Raw genomic sequence first — 19,974 nt, 5'->3', positions numbered from 1 at the left:
AGTCAGACGCTCAACTCACTAAGCTACCCAGGTGCCCCTTAAGTCCATTGTCTATCATTTCCCACTTTTTAAAAACATCCTTGCCTTGAACAGAAAAGTTACTCTTGATTTGGGGTTTAAAGAGGTTCCATGAGAAATCAAGATTGGCAGGAACAGACAGATGTCGAGGATACTTGAGACTTTTGTAAACGTGTGATTTACACACGGCACGAACGTGTCCTGGCATTTAAAGCTCTGTCCTCTCTGGATTTGGGACAGTGGCGGTCTAGTGAGCACAAGCTGGCCCAGGGCTGCACTGCCCCGAGCAGTGCCACACTCCCCAGCAGAGGTCCCCGGGGCCTCTTGGTCTCGTCGGGCCTGAGGCTGCCCAGAGAAAGGTGCGCACGTGGCTCGGGGCATCAGGGCCTCCGTCAGGAGAGACCACTGGCCCATCCTTGTAGCTGGCGGCAGCCTCCCCGACTCGCTGTTCGGAAGAGAGAGGGGCCTCTGAAGGGGGATGTGCGCGCCTGAGCAGTACAATCGCAGAAGCAGAGCATTTCCTCAGCTCGCTCCCCGGGTTCTTCCACAAACCTCTGAGGTGCCCGCTTCTGACTGGGAATGGGTGGAGGTTTTCCAGGGCAGAGTGCTGGCCACTGCTTGGCTGCAGTCGGTACCACCTTTCCCTGATGAAGCACGAGGTGCCCGTAAACCACGAAATGTCTTCTCGACCAGGCAGCGCATACTCAACACCTTCTGTGGGGTACTTTTTCATTTAGAGTGGTAGGGTTCCAAGTGTTTATTCCCACAAAATACCCGGGTCCCACATCCATCCGTACACTTTGTGGCCGGTCTTTTAGTTCTCAGGAGACTCCTGTTTGGTAAAGACAAGACGAGCTGGCAGAACCTGGACGGAGGTGAGAAAGGTGCCTCGGACAAGGCAGAGCCCTTCGGAGGCGGGCACCCCTCTGCCCACTCCCGGCCCCCACCCACCCCCCCCACCCCCCCGCAGCGAAACCAGCCTTGGTGCCGTTAGGAAGGAAATTCCCCACCTGGCATGGGATAGCGCGGACGCTATACCACTGCAAGTATCGGATACCGATCCATCAAACTGAACTCGGCGACGGGTTTTAGTTGTGCCTTTATTCACCTTAGTTCATTAAAAATGTACTTGGCTTAGAGATCCTATAGTGACCACCCACTAATGTGGGGTAGAAGTCGCGCCCTTCCCACATGGTATTTTTTAAAAAGCTGAATTTCTTCTAGGAATCTTATCACACAGGAGTTACAAGAATGTCAGGTATAATGATGTGTACAATCTAAACAAGACAGGCTGATTAAGAATTTACATAATGTAAAAATACACATATTAAAAGTTAGCCACGTGGACAGATGCATGCAGTGGGAATGGTCGGAAGGCTGGGGAGTCAAGCGCCCATATGCAGCAATATTTCTCCCCCCCCCCCCCCCCCGCCCCCATTAATCAGTAACTTCCACTAACAGGTCCGGGTATTCCACACACGTCTAAATACACAAAGGTGAAACGTAACCTGCTTGTTACATGTACAGTCTAAAGTCGACTGTGATCTTTCTGTTACTCCCACAAAAATAGTAAATAGTGAGCCCATGCAGGTAGGAGGAAGCATTGGTGGTTTTAGTTGAATTCGGAAAATGTTTAATTTTTGACATTAATATCCATGAAGAGTGTATGTCTCCTTTGTTACTGTTTTTTTTCACAACTGACATGCACTTTGAGCAGAGGAACCAGGACGGTTCTGACCTACAGTGACAACTGAAATACTCTTAAAAATGTGGGAACTTTTTCATAACAGAGCCACACACAACATAAAACATGGATCATCTACAGCTTTAGGCTGAAAGGTAGAGGGAGTGCGTCTGAATTTTAATGCTTTAGTTTCCATGTTCTGTAGTTTCTACCACTGACCTAAGGAACAAAACTGCTTGAACAGCTTGTTTCTCTACCAAAGCAGATGGCAGTTTGACCTCTCAGAGAATGTGCAAACCAGAAGAAATGTCCCATTTTTCTTCCCTGGGCCCTTTGAGAAACTAGACCAAAATTTTAAATTATTCAAGGTTCTTATTGAGCAGCGGTGCTTTACTGTCTAGAGAAGCAAACGAACCCCCCCCCCCCAATGGCACTGCACAGGCATGGACTTGGGGCACACTACACTAGGAGTCGAGAACCTTGAGCAGCAGTTCAGAGTTTTCTTATCCACCTCAATTTTTCCTGCTTTTTGCCCACTATTATGGCCAGTGTGGGCGGGCGGGAAGGGGGCTATGCTTGACAACTTATGCTTTCCAAGATCCTCTTAAAGAGAGTTCTCTAGTCGAGTGGAAACTCTTCTACAAAAAGTTGGCTGGTTCTGTGAACCTAGAAAAGAATTTCTCTCTGAATGCTTATGTTGCAAGTTCCTCATAGGGAAAGAGCATTAGAATAACGTGAAGGTCTATTTTATCGGCAACTTAGAATGCAAAGTATTTTATTTTTAAACTTCTAAATTTGAAAACAAAACAGCCTAGGTTAAATAATGGTTTTTCCAAAGCTGAATGTGCTCATGTGGAGCTCCATTTTTCTGCTTGTAGCACAAAACAACTTCCTACAACTCCTAGGCAGGAACACTACTGTTTTTGATGGTCTGTGATTGGATGAATGGATCAATCTCAGTTGGTAATATCCCTTTTTTTTCCTTGGTAAGGGCTTAAAAAAATTCTAGAACAGATGCATTTTTCTAGTCTTACACAGACACTTTGATTCCAAATGTCTCCTGAGAGGCATATACCATATACAGGAACCCGTCTTCGTCCTTCTCACGTTCATACACTTCAGAAATCGGCGTGGACACACTCACCATGCTGTGTCCATTGACTAACAGGAAGAACGCCTGATTAGCGTTGAGCTGTAAGCGCCTCCTATTGAAAGAAAAATAATGTGAAGAGATACTGAACACCAATACCCGGGATGTGTGAAAATCTCACCCACCCCCCACTGCCACACAAGTACAAAGATTTTGTACATGCTGCTTCTGGCAAAATAAAATGTATGCCTACTGATGATTACTCTCAAAGCTTCTCATAAAGTACAGGACATTTCCTAGGATTACACTGACAAAGGATATATTAGTGGTAATACTTGATAGATTATTCTTACTATATTCCTGAGGCCAGTCTTAAACTAGCATGCTCTCTGAAGAGCCATTAGTGTCTAGTATGAGAAATACTTCAAAATATAGTTTATATTACCATTGTACCAAGTCTGCATTCTTTTACTAATTTTGCTGTACAAAACTTGTAATTTTTCTGATCAAGAGACAACATCTATACGAGATGTTATGGTGAAAGAATCAGAAGGACGGCAGATCCAACGGAAGAGAGAAGAACTCAGAAAGGAAATGTCTTTAGGTTTTATTGAGCTTGCGGAGATCTTAATCAAAACTAAAGATAAAAGTTTGAAACAAAACACAACAACAACAACAAAACTAAAGATTTATCTAAGTCTGATAAAGAATGAAAAGCTACCCAAAGAAATAGAAAAAAGTGATTGTATACCTAATGATCTTGATGAGCTCACTCATGTTGACGTGATCAGGTACAAGGAACTTGGTTTTGTCCAGTACAGGAAGTTGCTTCTCACCCTTGTATCGTTCTATGATCACCTAAAAAAATAGGCAGAAAAGAGATTTTGAGATCAGCTATGAAGAACAGAAAAAATACCTCCTATGTTGTAACTGGCACATACCTAAACGGGGTCTGAAATAGAAAGGGCACATTTGTTAGTTTCCTCATAGTGCTCTTGTGAAGAGTGATCATTTATCAGCTTACACTCTGTCCCTTACAGAATATGGCACACACGATACACAGTGGATGCCTCCAGGAGGTGAGCTATGTATTCTTTTTACTTGGAACCATGAAAATATACTAACTAGTCAGAAAAAAAAAAAAAATACTAAGAACAGAGGCTAGGTGCCAGCTTAAAGTGTAAAGCTCTGAATCTGTCAGTGACACCACCACCATTTCCTCTGAAATATGTAAGATCTTTTTTAATTAGATATACTTCTACAACAACTTTTTTAATGTTTTTATTTATTTTTGAGAGAGAGAGACAGAGAGAGAGAGAAAGAGAATGAACACAAGCAGGGGAGGGACAGAGAGAGAAACAGAATCTGAAGCAGGCTCCAGATTCCAAGCCATCTGCACAGAGCCTGACTCGGGGCACAAACTCATGAACTGTGAGATCATGACCTTAACCAAAGTCGGACATTTAACCAACTGAGCCACTCAGGGGCCCCGTACCTTTTTTCTTTTTAAGTTTATTTTGAGAGAGCTCTCATGAGCAGGGGAGGGGCAGAGAGAGAGAATCCTAAACAGGCCCCACATTGGGGGTCCACACGCACAACACAGGGCTCAATCCCAGGAACCATGAGATCATGACACAAGCTGAAATAGGAGTCAGACACTTAACCGACTGAGCCACCCAGGCGCCCCTGAAGTGTGGAAGTTTTTTGTTATGGTAATACACTCATGTTTTTTTCATAGTAGACCTGTTTCTCTACTTGACATAGAAAAAGTCTTAAGTAAATACCTGACAAGTAGAGACAATGATTCACTGGTTCTGGAAACACATTTTGTGCAGAAAGACTTGAAGATTCTTTCATATTGACAAAATATTCCCTATATTTCTTTAAAGAGTTAAAAAAAAATTTTTTAACGTTTGTTTTTGAAAGAGTGCGAGCAGGGGAGAGGCAAAGAGAGAGGGAGACATAGACTCTGAAACAGGCTCCAAGCTGTCAGCACAGAGCCCGACACGGGGTTTGAACCCATAAAAACTGTGAGGTTATGACCTGAGCTAAAGTTGGACACTTAACTGACTGAGCTACCCAGGTGCCCCTCTTTAATGAGTTTTAAAAGTCAAGAATCTTTGTGGGTTTGAGCCCCACGTCAGGCTCTGTGCCGACAGCTCAGAGTCTGGAGCCTGCTTCGGATTCTGTGTCTCCCTCTCTCTCTGCCCCTCTCCGGCTAGTGCTCCATCTGTCTCAAAAATAAATTAAAAATGTTAAAAAAAAAATTTTTTTAAAGTCAATAGTTTTACATCATGAACTGAAATAAATCCATCAGCTCCTTGCCATACTTCCTTTCCATAGAGGAAAAACAGTTTTTCCCCTAGTTCTACGCCACTACAAAAGCAAAACAGCCATACCCTGCCACAACGAGAAGCTGAGAGACAGGAATGGGAATCTTTACATAATGTTTCTTCAGAAAAGGGGAAGAGACTTGTCTGTATATGGCTCTGCTGTAAGGGAGCCCACGTGAGGTTCTGTGTAAGGCCAAATCAAACTGTTATCACCTTCCTTGATAAGATCTAGAACTTTTATCCACAGGGTGTGTACACCACATTATCCACAGGAAAGAATCGGTAGATAGAGTACACTTGCCTGGGTTTGACTAGTAGCAGAGATCAGAAGCAAGGCAGAAATCTTAAATTCCTGGTCCATGAAGAGGCAGAAGCACCGGAGGAAAAACTTAAGACCTTAGAACCCTTCCCTTAAAGGAGGACACAGCAGCTGCCTGGGGACACAGGACAGGATGGCCTTGGGCACCTCCTGCTCTCTCTCAGGTGCTCAGGCTGCTCTGTAGGGAGAGGAGCTATTCGAGCTGCTCCTAACTCGCCCGCACTGGCCATCCCCACGAGAACCATCACCTACAAATGACTGGTTTCCTTGTCCCTTCTTTTTCCTTTTTCCTGTACCCTTCTAATCTGGGAGAGAAGGTGTGTGAGTCATGGGGTAAGGCGTCTGGCTGCATCTGAGGAGTGCCCTCCTGAGTGCTGCACTTAGGCGGCCACTGTGGGCAGAAGCGTGGAGGACACAGCCGCCCTCAAGGAGTGGAGACCAGACTGCCAGTGGAGCTGCTTCTGCCTTCGGTCCTTCCATCTGATTCTCAACAAGCAGTGCCTGTGACAGTGGTTCTCAGACTTGTTCAGGGGATCACAAGCACGAACGGGGAAATATAAGTACACGATTTCTGCAAAAACCCAGAAAGGACTGCTAACATATGCAGATATCTGCGTTTCAAAAGGAGGCTGTGGACCAAACCCTGGCAGACTACTGGGCTGTTTGTTTCCAACAGCTAGCACCTGCTAGCAGATAAAACAGCAGGTATTCAAAGTGAAGATAACCTTACAGTTAAAGAAATCCCCCAGGCCACATGTTGACCAAGTACCAGGACAGACTGAAATTTCTAAGCAGGCCAAGGAAAGACTGTTTTTTACTGTAGGACCCCACAGTTGGGAAACTGCTGGGCAGACCCGTCTTCTCTTTTCTGTGTACCTTACAGCCCCAACTCCCTCGATCTTTTCTCTCCCCTCAGTTTGGCATGAGATCACATGTCACAAAGCCAAACACGAAAGCTGCCACAGAGCTTTTAACAGTGGAGTTTCTCAGGGGTCTACAGAATTTGTAGGAGGTGACAACCACGTACACAGAATTACGCAAATCTTTCCAACAACTACACGGGATGGGATTCTCTTCCCATTTTACAGATAAAGATGTAGCAGCACCTTTCAGAATTTTAGTAACTAGCTCAAAATCACTTAGTAACCTTGAACCTAAGGCCTGAACTCAGCCTCTGTCTGAAACCAGGAGTTCCTCTTACCCACTAGACCTTGTGCCTCAGGCAGAAACCTTTTCTAGGGTCTGCCAGCAAAGGATTTGGGGCAGAGGATGTGGGTTCCTGGGCACACCAAAAAGCATCTGAGGCACCTACACGTGACAAGAGCAGTGTTTTTCCTCCATTTCCTGCGAAGAAGCCAAATACAAGAGACTTCTCTGGGGCGTCAAAAGACATCCTGGAATGTGCAGTCACGTTTAAATCCTGAGGACTACTGATTTTCCAACTGCAGTACTCAGCTTCCTTTAGCAGACAGTGGATACTTCCTTCCACTCTATAAAAGACTACCAGTTCTAGCCCCTCTATTCATTTCCCCCAAATAAATATATTTGACTTGTGAAGTGTGTAACATTAAGGTAGCAAACTCAGACTCAGGAGGAAACAATGGGGTTAGATGAAAAAACTGTGTATTAAGTGATCTCAATTCTAGGTCATGAAGCTGACACTGGGGGCTATTGGTCAGGATTTTTGTAGAAACCCCTGTCACATGGTTGCACACGGCAGTGTTGTACCAAAGTACTTAAGCAGTGCTCCCGTCTGCATACGTTATTAATGACTGAAACACAGATGCTGGAGACTACCTACTGGGATTTTCGTAGGATGCTGCTCTCGGATAAGTCGGACATCTTCTACTCTTTGTTCTGCAATGAAAGGAAAAGACATAGGCATTATTAAGGGTGACAATGCAGCTTCTTTCCTGCATTTTCACTGGTGGTTTCCATATGTGAATTCACCTATCCCTAGCTGTGGCAGAGTAGAGCAGTAAGGGTATCTTTCCTGGAACTCAGAAGAACCAAACACTGGCATTTCGTATCTGGTAAACTGACATGTAAGGCCAAATGCAACTTGCATGTAAACCAACATGCAATTACATGGCTATAGCAGGTGGAAGAGCCTAAGACCAAGAGTACAGAATTCCTAGTTTCAAGGGTTTGGGACCCCAGGCTCAGTCAAATACAATCAGCAGACTGACTGCACGGTATTACCAATCTTTCCAACAAGGACTCCCACCACCTGTCAATTTTTGTGCATTTTCCATTGTTTAAGTTGGTACAGAAATCCATGATCAACCATAGGCGCTCCAATACAATTTTCCCTTATCACTTCCTGCTTTTCAATGATATAGTCCTTAAAAGGAAAGAAAATGCCCAAAATAGATATGGGTAAAAGGAATTTCCTATTTGACTTTTAAACAGTTTCACTCAGTGCCCACCCCTCCCTTTACCTAAAAGTTTAAAGCACAAAGTCTACTGTTGAATACTAGTTTTTTGACAACCTCTATTCTCCCCCTTAATATAATCACTTATGTAAATGATCAATATCATGGGCTTCCTGAAAAATCCTGGTGACTTTGAAAAAAAGATGCTATGACCTATATAAATGTATATACTACTATTACCAACTTTTTTTTGAATTTCAAAAAAATTTACTAAAATGACTGAAATAATTTCCATTTTCAAATTATGAACGTCTAGGTTCTATTTCTATTTTCCCACCCATAATTTCTAAAACAGCTTCTAAGATAAATCACTTAATATAAACACGTCTACTATAGGGGCGCCTGGGTGGCTCAGTTGGTTAAGCGGCCGACTTTAGCTCAGGTCATGATCTCGCGGTCCGTGAGTTCGAGCCCCGCGTCGGGCTCTGTGCTGACAGCTCAGAGCCTGGAGCCTGTTTCAGATTCTGTGTCTCCCTCTCTCTGACCCCGCCCCCCCCCCCCCACATTCATGCTCTGTCTCTCTCTGTCTCAAAAATAAATAAATGTTAAAAAAAATTTTTTTTAAATAAACACGTCTACTATAAAGACTGCAAATTTAGTGCTTTGTCACTTACATATAACACCCAGTGCTCGCCCCAAGTACCCTCCTTAATGCCCATCGCCCATTTAGCCCAACCCTGACCTGACACCCCTCTAGCAACCCTCATTTTGTTTTCTGTATTTAAATCTCTTACGATTTGCCTGTTTATCTTATTCATCCATCCCTTCCTCTATGTTAACCTGTTTTGTTTCTTAGGTACTGTTAATAGTAAGCTTAACCTAGTGGTTCCCATCTATAATATTCTGACTGACGTATCTGGTCCAAAACCCTTGGAATTTTCTAAACAAGAATAGTGATATTGATAAGGGCATCTTTTGCTTCTCCATAACAAACTCCAAACAACCATGTCTGAGGTTTGTGTTAATGTGGTGATTTTTGGAAAGCTCCTAAGGATGGGAGACTGGCTGCCAGGGGAAAGAACAGTGACTTGAGGTTTGAAACTTTCAGACCTACCCCAACAACCAGGGAGGGGAAAGGTATCCGGAGGATGAACTAATCATTAATGGCCAATGATTTAACCAGTCAGGCCCATGTAATTAAATCTCCGTAAATACCCAAAAGGATGGGGCTCAGAACTTCTGGGTGCTGGGAGAATACCAAACTCCCCGGGGACAAAAGCTCCTGCACTCAGGACTCTTCCAGAACTCACCCCAGTACTTTTCATGAGGCTGTTCTTTTGTGTACTTTAATATCCTTTGTAATAATCCAGTAATCTAGTAAATAAACAGCTTTCCTGCAAGCCACTCCAGCAATTTAATTAAACACGGTTGGTGGGGGGCGGTTATGGGAACCTCTGATTTCCAGCCAGTGGTCAGAAGCACAGATTAACAAGCTGCACTTGGAATTAGTGTTTGGGCGTTGTGGGGAGGGGCAATATTTTGGGACTTAACTCTTATCAGCTTGTTGGATCTGAAGCTATCACCAGGTAAAGAGTTAGTACTGAGTTAAAGTGTAGGACAGCCACCCATCAGTTGAGCATCCGACTCGCGATCTTGAGTCCAAACCCCACACTGGGTATAGGGTTGCTTGGGTGCCTCAGTTGGTTGAGTACTATTCTTGATCTCTGCCCAGGTCATGATCTTGTGGTTTGTGAAATCGAGCCCTGACTGAGCCCTGTGCTGACGGCGTGGAGCCTGCTTGGGATTCTCTCCCTCCCCCTTCTCCCTGCCCCTCCTCCCCTGCTCATGTTCTCTCTCTCTCAAAATAAATAAACTTAAAAAAAGAAAGAAACCCACTTTGTGTATAGAGATGACTGTAAAACAATTTTTTTTTTTTTAATTTTAGGACGGCCAGCTGAATTCAGTTCGATGTGTGGAAAACCCACACCTCCAGGGTCCAAAGTGAAGCAGTGATTAGAATAGTGAGAGTAGAGGAGACACAGGAGGAGGATTTTCTCCCTGGCATCATCTTTTAAATCCTTCTCTATTTCTGATTCCCCTTCAATGCCTCTCTCAGCTTCGAGCCCTGTCCCTGTCTGTCTTACCCCAGGAAAAGGTGCTCTACCATATAGACTTAGCCATCAACCCTCTTCACGACAAAAACCTCCATTCTGTCAGAGAAGATTCTTCCAGAGGTTAGAGGAAATCATAATTAATTCACTCTAGCAAATGAATGATAATTCTTTAATTTACCTTGGAATATGTTTCACACTTAAAGACTTATCCTAATACATGTAAAAGTTTAATTGGAAACATTCAGACAGAAGGGGGAGATTTTTTTTTTTAATACAAGGAAACAGGTTTGTTTTGGGAAGTGGAAAAGGAAAAAAATACAATAAAAATAGGCTCTAAATATGAGACTTTAAAGTCAGAAATCAGAATTTTTATACTGTAGTATCAAAAGTTTCTTTATCTTGATTTAGCCCCAAAATATGGCCCAAATGACAAAAATGATTCTTTTTACTAAAGGTGGGAAAAATCAAAGTATGAAGGTGAGGGACTTCCTTAAGGTGAAAACACTTAGTACTGGGGAACTGGGGGGCTCAGGTGGTTAAGCTCCCAACTCTTGGTGTCAGCTCAGGTCATGATCTCACGGTTTGTGAGCTTGAGCCCCCCATCGGGCTCCACGCTAACAATGTGAAGCCTGCTTGGGATTCTCTCTCAAAAATAAACTTAAAAAAAGAAAAAGAAAACACATAGTGTTAAAGTCTCCTAGAAGTGTCTTAAGTGTCTTGAGCAGTTGCAGTGAAAACGCAGGGGTGAGCTGGAGTAACGCAGCAAATATGGTACATGCCTGTGCCTCACTCTTTTAAGTGGACAGCTATTTTCAGAGACTAACAGATTTAACAAAAACATTACCAACACCACAGATAAAGGCACATATGAGCAATTCTTTTACTCAAGTATTTTTTTAATGTTGTAGTGATCTGTTTATCATTTGTCTTCAACAGAGTGCCCCCAGCAGTCAGGGACCTGCCTCTAGTCATCTTTGTATTCCCCCAGGGCTCAGGCTTGTACACAGAAAATGATAAACAAATTTAATAAACAAATTAAAGTTGTAAAATGGAAATAAATACGACTCCAAATGCATATCCAGATATACTTCCCCAGATTCCTTTCCTCCTGTTTCTAAGACCTTTATAAGCCTTGCAAACAAACAAAAACGGAGAATAGGAGTCTAAAGTGTCTTAGTTTACCAATGTATTTGCAAGTTGCTTTGAGACTACTGAAGGAATTTGAAATAAAACTATTTCATTGAGTGAAATGGAAGCATAATAAATATTGTCCCCAATCTGTCTATAAATCCTAAGTGTGATAGATATTCAATCCCTCAACGACTGGTACAGCTTCAGTTCATGGAGTGCTACCTGCGTTTTGCCATATACCTTGCTCTACAGGTCTGCCTTTTAGAGTAGTTATTCTAGACCAACACATACACGTCCCCTGAGACATGCAAACTTTTCCGCTATTAACGGAGAAGCTTAAGCCTGCTCACCGCTAAATCGCAGAACAGTATCATTAAATAAACTGGGGCAACCCCAGGGGCTAAAGCAAAACTTTTACATCTGAGAAGACCAAATCCAGAATTTTTTGCTCAAATACAATTCTGGAAGCTCACGTTTCCACCTATGTGCAAAGGCACCCTATGCCTTTCGATTCCGTGTTGGCCCATCTCCTGTACTGGAAACCACGGCGGCCTCCGGGAGGATGGAAAACACAGGGCGGAAGACAGAGTGCAAGTCCAGACGCTGCCACTAGGTGGATCACGATCGTCACCTCTGTGGGCCCCACCCAGTTTCTTCAGCTACAAAAGGAAGGGGTTGTTCTGGATGAACCTGAGGGTCCACTTCAACCCTCTGCATCCTGGTAGAAGGCATCAGCGGCGCTCTATTCAGTTCTGAATTAGCCTGAACTCACTCCCGTGGAAAGAGAGAGAACTGCTCGAGCTCGCTGGGGCTGGTCTGAGTGCGTGAAGAGGTTCTCACCGAAGAATTAACGTCTCTCATTTACTGGGCTACGAATCAAGTGAAAATTGTCAGCCCCGGAGCCAGGAAAGGCAGTAGCCGCTAAATGGCACTCGATATTTTTCTGCAAAAATGACTATTAAAGGGATCTTTTAAAAAGGGCCCAGATTCCAGGTGAATTCCCTCTAATTCATCAGAACACATTAATCTCACTTTCCTTACTCTTACCACCTACTCTTGTTCAGATTTTTCTAGAGTAACCTAAAAATACTCGAAGCAAAAGGAAAGTAACTATAGTTTCAGCTATGGGAAAATAAGCATCTTTCCCACACCAATGTCCCCAGTTAACTTTTTTTCTTTTTGAAGCCAGCTCTATGCCCAGCGGGGGGGGGGGGGGGGGGGGTTGAACCTACGACCCCAAGATCAAGACCCACACCGCTCTATCCACTGCGCCGGCCAGACACCACCCCCCACCCTCCGTTAGCTTCAAAATAAATGCAAGACTCGGTGTGGACGCAAGCCCGATACCAGAGGGAATCTGCTTCCAACGCTGCTCTCGGGGCTGCAGAAGAGCTCGCGAAAGTCGTGAGCGAGAAAATCCCCGCCGGGAAAGGCACGTCTAAGTCCTGCTAACGGACACGCCGCCGCCTCTGCAGACGGAGCCACGGCCTGGCGAGCGCTTCCCCGAGCGCGGAGAGCGGCTTCGCAGGGGCAGGAGCTCACGACTGTCCGTAACGACAGCCACAGACCCAGGCGCGCCGCTCGCCTCCCGGAGAGCTGCGGGCCCTCTACGGAGGGCAGACCCTGCGGAGGAGGTCCGCGGGGCACACGCACGAGCCCCGCGGCGGCCCCCTCTGCCCGCACGGCCGCGGCCGCTGCCAACAGCCCCACGAACACACGGCCGGGGGGGGGGGGGGCCCACGTGGTCCGCGCTGGCCTCGGGGAGCACCCGTCGGTTCCGCGTCCCCATTGCCGCGGGGGCGCGAGCCGCTGGCCCCCTCTCCCGCCGCGAACGGGGTCAGGACGCGCCGCCACGCCCGGTCTCCGCCGCCCGCCTCCGGGGCCCTCCGCGGCCCACAGCCCCTCCGTCGAGGGGGACCCGACGTTTGTGAGCGACCACGTGTGATCCGGCCTCACCTGGACGAGATTCACTCGCACGCTAATGCCACCCCTTCAAAGGACCTGTCGCAGACGGGCCTCCGAGCCGGCCGCCCCCGCGGGCATGACACTTCACACTCGGGACGGCGACCCCTCCCCCCCCCCCCCCCCCCCCCCCCCCCCCGCCCCGCACCGGAGGGCTGCTGCACAGCGGTGCCCGCGGCCGGGCCGCCGCCGCCGCGAAGGGCCAAGAGGTGATTCAGCAGCTCCGCGCCGGCGCGTCCCGCCCGGTGTCCCTCCCCCCAGCCCCCGGCCAACCCCGACGCCCCCCGGCCCCCGGCCCTCCTCGGCCTTCCCTCGGCCCCTCCGCCAGCTCCCGCCTCGGCCGCCGCCGACTCTGGCCGCCCGGGGTCCCCGCCTCAGCCCCTTGGCGGGCCCGGGCCCCCTCGGCCCGACGTCAGCCCCCGGGCCCCGGCCCTCCGTCGGCCCTCCAGGCCCCGTCCCCCTCAGCTCTCCAGGTCCCGACGCCTCTCAGGCCCCGGCCCTCCTCGGCCTCCCTCAGACCTGCATCAGCCCCCGACCCTCCGTCGGCCCTCCTGGGTCCGACCCCCTCAGCCCCCGAGCCCCGGCCCCGCTGTCAGCCCCCGGGCACCGGCCCGGACCCCCGTCACCCCCCGGCCCTCCGTCAGCCCCCGCCGCCGACTCTGGCCGCCCTGGGTCCCCACGCTCCCCGTCTCAGCCCCTCCGCGGGCCCGGCCCCCCGCCGCGGCACCCACCGAAGGTGCGGCGCTGCTTGAAGGTCTTCTCCGACGGCATGGCTCGGGAGGCGAGGCGGAGGGTCCCGGCTGTTCCAGACGGCGGCGGCGGCGGAGACTCCGACTGTGGCGACAGCGACTTCCCTTGTGTCTCTTCAGGCCGCAGCCGCGTCAGGTGACCGGTGCGGCGTCCCAGGGGGCGGGGCCAGGGCCGGCCGCCGTAGCCGCCATGGCGGGCGTGGCGGAAGCGGGGCCGCGCGCGCAGCGGAAAGCCCTCCGTGCGCAGGCGCGCGTGCCGGGCGGGGTGTGGAGGTCCGGGCGCGCTCGCGGGAGGGGGCGCGCGTCTTGGCCCCGTAGCCCCGCGTCAGAGCGTCTCCCGCGCCGAAGTCCCGCGGGGCCCAGCTTCTCCGACTGAGCCCGCCTCGCTTGGTGCCGCGTCTCTGACAAGGTTCTGACCCGAAAATGCAGTCGCTCCGTGCACCCGCCGCTGCGCCACGGGTCTGGGGTCCAGATCAGGCACCTGTCGGTGTCGAGCGCTTAGGGAACTGGCCCCGGGGAGGAAGGGCCCTCCGCGCCGCTGCGCGCCCCCGCGAGCCCGGGAGCCTTGTGTGAACGCGCAGTGGCCGCTGAGGGCGCCGGGCGCGGGGTGAGGGCCTGCGGGGCGCGGGTTGCCCGCGCGTGCCCACGCCTGCGGGACGTGCACGGGTGCGCACAGCGCTGCAGTCGGCATCTCGTACTTTGAACGCTTCCCGCATCTGCGGGCTTCTCTCCTGTTTGAGTTTGGGGAAGCCTTTCTTAAGTGCGCGCTTGGTGGAGTGGACTGTGCTACATGCGTTACTATGCATACGCATAAAACCTACTAAAATCTTTTCCTCGATGTGGTCTTAATATAGCTGGGATTGCTTTCCTTTCAGAAAAGCCAAACATGGCGCAGATCCTTGTATAGTTCTTTCCCAAGCCCGGGACAACGATGTTAGTTGTAGCTCTTCATTCCCGCTGCTGTTTACTAGACGACAGGGCATTTGTGCAGGCGTCGCTTTCTGCCCCAGGTTTTCTCTCCTTTGTCACAGTCCTTTACCTTGAAAAACCTCTGAATAAACACCACTTAAACATTCTATCTGGTTTCCAAAGTTCCAAAGGAACGCTTCAAGCTCCAAGTGTACTATCTTGGCTGCTTTGTATTTATTCTGTGAAAAATGGAGAAAGAAATACAGTAAGCGTTTGTTATGTACCTACCTACTGTCAAAAGCGTAGTGATGGGGGTTGAAGTCTTAAAAGAGTGTGTGGACTGTATGCTGCTTTTCTTGAATTTTTTTTTTTTTTTTAATATTGACTGGTGAGTTGCTTTCTTGGCTTAATTGCTATTTTGTAAGAAATGGACTTTTTGTTCTCTTGCTGGACAACTGTTCCCAAATGCAAGAGGGAAAAAAAAAATCAATATCTGGCATATGGAGGTGGGGGAAGGGAAGGAGAGTTTCATATTTCCCTAGTCCCTTAGGCATCCATAAAGCTTTACCAAATTACCCCAGGCCTTGAGTTTGCAGCCACAGGGATAGACTTCAAGGGCCCAGCTACTGATGCTTCAGGATCACTGTGATTTTCAAGTACTGAAGTCCACATTTACAGTGACTGCTTAAGTCCTCCCTAACCTTGAATTCCTACTGGCAGCTAAAACCACATCTCGCTACGTGTGCCTCAGAAAATCATCCATGGCAGTGGGCACGGAAAGGTGTCTCATAAGCATCGTCTCCATGTAAGAATACCATATTCATATAATTAATATTAAATCATATCTAAAATTTACTGATTTACTTTAACATACAGATAATGTAACCTAGTGTAACTTTAGAAAACAAGTGTGCTTGGGGCGCCTGGGTGGCTTAGTCAGTTAAGCGTCTGACTTCGGCTCAGGTCATGATCTCACAGTTCGTGAGTTCGAGCCCGGCGTCCGGCTCTGTGCTGACAGCTCAGAGCCTGGAGCCTGTTTCAGATTCTGTGTCTCCCTCTCTCTCTGACCCTCCCCTGTTCATGCTCTCTCTGTCTCAAAAATAAATAAGTGTAAAAAAAAAAATTTTTTTTTAATAAAAAAAAAAACAAGTGTGCTTGAGTATATGTGAAAAATTTCATGTGCCCTCGGATTGCACTTTAAAAGTTTGATGTGGTGACCAATTTTCCGAGTGGTAAGTTAATATTCATGAATTATATTATGCTAGTTAATATAATCAGAGTATGATTTGTTTTTAAAAGAATAATATAAATATTACCGTTTCTTAAGATATCCAAATAAAGTGGAAAAACTAGAACACATGTTTCATTTAAATTTATTCAATGCTTTCTCCAGGAATCTCATGGTGCTTTTAAATTATAGAATTATTCTAGCAAGCCAGATGGTGTCAGTTTTAAATAACTCCGACCCTATTCCTTTTTCTATGACATGAAACGACCATAATTGTGAAGGAAATAAGGTCACCGCTAAAAAATTGAACATGATGCCCCCAGCATTAGTGATGTAACGTGGCTGTAAGTCATGCCGTCCGGCTATTTCTAAGAATCTGTTAAATGAGGCAGGAAACATTAACCGCAGGGTAGGAGACCTTGTTTTTGCCACACACAACATGGAGGACGAGTCACACCAAGAAGTTGTTCAGCACCACAGGCCTGCCCGGCCCGTCCCACCTCTCCTCTTTCTGATTGGAAGAGATACTCCGGCCTGGAGGATGTCTGGGCACTCATTGGCCAGTTGTCCTATCATTCCCGGGTCATCTCTTTGCTCTTTAGAACAAGTAAACAAACAAGTATTGCTCAAGAGAAGCCCAGGAGCTATTCTCAGAAAGGATTTAGTCAGGAGGATTTTGGAGTTGACCCTCAATGGATCGCAGTGTTTAGGAGTGTCTTCGCTGGCTCCCGGGAGCCGCTGTCAGCAGCCGCCAGAGGCACCGTGTGCAGCGTGCTTCCTCTTCCCGGGAAGCTGTCTGTGACAGACAACTTCAGAAATCAGCAAGCGAGTGCATGCAGGAAAGCCATCATAAATCACTCTCGTGATCCAACATTATTTCTGAAAGGGCCATGGACAGCTGATTCGGCGCTCCACGGGTTTTTTTGTTTGATTATTCGTAAATTCTGAAGGATTGCTGGTTTTCCAGCTTTTGCCCATATATGGGACTCTTAAGGGAGGCATCTGTTGAGAGTCTATGCGCCCTTTTATTTTAAACTGTGAACCTTTTGTTTGGCCTTTGAATATTTCCCCTTTCTATCACTTTGTTTCTTCTGAGCAGGGGAGTAAGATTCCATTTTCAAATCTGGATTGTGAGAACCAGCGTGGGTAAAGCTAACAGTTTATTTAGGTCCAAGAAATACTACTTTCTAGGACTTCTGGGCCAACCATTTTTTTTTTAATGTTTATTTATTTTTGAGAGAGAGAGACACACACACAGTGTGAGCGGGGGAGGGGAGGAGAGAGAGAGGGAGACACAGAATTCGAAATTAGGCTCCAGGCTCTGAGCTGTCAGCACAGAGCCAACTGCAGGGCTCGAACTTATAAGCAGTGATACCATGACCTGAGCCAAAGTCCGAAGCTTAACTGACTGAGACACCCAGGCTCCCCCTGGGGCAACCAATGAAAACAATAATCCTGCTCTGTAATCTACTTATCTCCTTAGATGTTATCAGTTCTCTATAACAAAGAACTCATTACTATAGTCTCATCCCAGTGTTAAAACAAATGATCTATTTTATCTGTTTTTTTTCTCATTTTGATATGAACATGTCCTCCTTAGTGTTCTTTGTATGGGATACATTTCTGTATAAGGGATGATGAAAGTGTTCACGACATACAAAACTTTTCCCTGTTCAATGTGTAATAGTTATCTGCTATCCACAGCCTTTCCTCTTGGGTTCCTTTCTGCCAACAGGGGTTACCCAAGCTCCCACAGCCAAATGTTTCTTTCTATTCTGGTTAGCACTAATTCAGTCCTTGCACATGTTGGGGTGGCTTATCGTATACAACCTTCTGTTAGTCCTGCCCTCAAGGATACACGGATATAGGTAGGCCTTCCTAACTGTCCAGTTACCGAATCCACACTCTAAATAGAATAGTTTCACCATTCTTCTAAAGATGGGAATTTAACAAAATTATTTTGTACGTTAGTACAACTCTAAGTTCCTCTAGGAGAAAATTGCCTATGGGAAGGGGTAGATAGATTTAGAAAAAAAAAAAAAACAACACTAAATGTAACAGTGGCAAAGATTATGCCTTAGAAGCTATGGAGCCGTGCCAAACATAGCACGTAGGCTAGTCAGGCATTCTGCAACAGTTTATCATGTATTTCTGCTTGCTGAAATACTTCCTACCTTGGATCATAATGGTGACCCACCAGGTTTCTCTAAATCTGTGTGGTTCCTGTTTCTTTTTAGTCTTGTAGCCAGTTTTTTTTTCATTTTTTCATTCAAGAAACATTTAGTAAACATTCATTGCATGATGATGTGTGTTGGTGTATATATCACATGACAAGGGATACATCTAGGGAGATTGGTACAAAAGGAAGCAAGTGTTTATGATAAAACAATGTGATGGTGCTCCTTCCTAGGAGATGCCATTTGGGGACAAGTTTGGGGGGGGGGGTTGGCTCTTTAATGGCACAGACAGAAGAGATAGGTCTTCCTGGCAGAGGAGACAGCTTGAGCAAAGTCAGAGATGTTAACTAGGCTGATGAGCTTTGAATTATCAGAGGGCTCCCCCTAAGAGCTGGGTGTGGGCACAGGCCGCAAGGCCAGACCGGGATTTACGCATGGTGTGGTAAGGAATCATTGGGGCCATTAAATACCTTTACATAGGTGAGTGCCACAGTGAGTCTGCTTTGGCTCACGTGTTACTATTTGAAAGAATAGAGTTGTGATGCCAGCGTGGAGACTGGTCTGAAAAGCAGTCTAGATGGAAAGGCCAGTTGGGTGTTGTTTTTCAGTTGCAGGTACCCAAGGTTTGAACCATGACTTACTGTTTAGTTAGTTTTGTTAGAAGATGCACTTCCTCTATTATCAGATTCCAGGGACCAGGGGAGGCAGCCCTCGTTCTGGCCTTGAGACTGCTCTACAGAGGTGATAGTGAACAGTCAGGAATGGTGGAACCTGGCAGGGTCATTAGTTTTCTATCTGACTAGCAAGACCTCAAGCTCTCCCAGAAACAGTGGGGTGGCCAGGGGATTCTTGGCGTCCCTTAAGGCCCTGGGCAGTCCCAGCAGGGTTCCCAGCTTTGTTGTAGAGCGGTTCCTGTAACCACACCCACACCCCCGGGGCCTGACTCTGGAAACAACTAATAACTACAGTTTCTTGTTGTTGTGAGCTATTTAAGGTAAGCCACTGTCACGGGAAGGCTTTGCATATTCTCTCCAGTTGGGCCCCGCCTTCTAGAACACACGTGCCCTGGAGCACAGTAAACAAGGTAACTACGGGCGGAAGCACAAGACCAGTTAGGACAATGCAGGAGTCGGTGTTTGATTCAGCAGCTAGCATGATTTCCCCTTTCATTGCGATAAAGGAAGAAATGAGTGAATGTCAATTTTTAGATAAAAGAAAGGAGGCTGATTGGCACAATCGGGGTTCTATTTGGTTTACGTGGGCGGTTTCGGGCGCTAGACAAGTTTGCACCGATCCCCTTGGCCACCTAATCAGGCCTCAGGCCGTCCTGGGCCCTGTCCTGGGGTAATTCTTGGAGTCATGGTGGTGTGTGTTGTGGGGATTCTGGAGGGCCCCTGGGGCCGTCCACGGCGGTGGGGGTGGGGTCCTCAGGGCCGTCTTGGGGGGTTCTCATGGGTCTGGGGAACCTCCCGGGGGACCTCGGGCCGTCTTGGGTTCTGAGGGTAACGTCCGGGGGGGTCCTCAGGCTGTCTTGGGGGGTTCTGGATGGGGACCTCCGGGGGAGTCCTCGAACATCTTGCGGGGGTCCTCCGGCCTTCCTCGCAGCTGCGGTCAAGCCAGCCGGCATTCCACGGCGCCGCCACCCCTGTTAGCGCAGAGGGGAGGGCGTGAGCCCATACTCTGGAGGTGGCGAGTTGGGTCCTCGAGCACGTCCTCAGTCGGGACGCGGCTACCATCGCCCGATGTTAAGTGGCATTGTTTTCCCGTGCCCGGTCCGGGCGCGGGACCTGGGCGTCAGGTCCCGGCTGGGCCGCGGGGGGTCTGAATCGCTCACCGCTCGGTGGGCGGGGTCGGGCGGCGCGGGGGCGGGGCCCGTCGTGCTCCC

At 47.8% G+C, this 19,974-nt stretch overlaps 1 protein-coding gene across 2 annotated transcripts in view; it reads right to left on the bottom strand.

The window, feature by feature from the left end:
* Nucleotides 1-1,099: 1,099 nt before the first annotated feature.
* Nucleotides 1,100-19,974, bottom strand: part of MAP1LC3B (microtubule associated protein 1 light chain 3 beta) — a 29,560-nt gene continuing 10,685 nt past the window's right edge. The window contains exons 2-5 of one of the 2 annotated variants that reach the window (XM_040443280.1): nt 13,758-13,860; nt 7,246-7,301; nt 3,544-3,650; nt 1,100-2,907 (exon numbers count right to left, since the gene is read on the bottom strand). In XM_040443280.1, the coding sequence (XP_040299214.1) occupies nt 2,733-2,907; nt 3,544-3,650; nt 7,246-7,301; nt 13,758-13,797 (378 nt within the window). In that variant the 5' untranslated portion in view covers nt 13,798-13,860 and the 3' untranslated portion in view covers nt 1,100-2,732. Of the gene's footprint in view, nt 2,908-3,543; nt 3,651-7,245; nt 7,302-13,757; nt 13,950-19,974 lie in introns of those variants that run through there. The other variant, XM_040443279.1, reaches the window with a different exon arrangement.

The sequence above is a fragment of the Herpailurus yagouaroundi genome, unplaced genomic scaffold (genome assembly GCF_014898765.1).
Source record: "Herpailurus yagouaroundi ecotype Mexico unplaced genomic scaffold, PumYag 190, whole genome shotgun sequence".
Taxonomy (NCBI): domain Eukaryota; kingdom Metazoa; phylum Chordata; class Mammalia; order Carnivora; family Felidae; genus Herpailurus; species Herpailurus yagouaroundi.
Note: the sequence above shows the minus strand (reverse complement) of the source record. Positions and strands in the feature narration are given on the sequence as shown.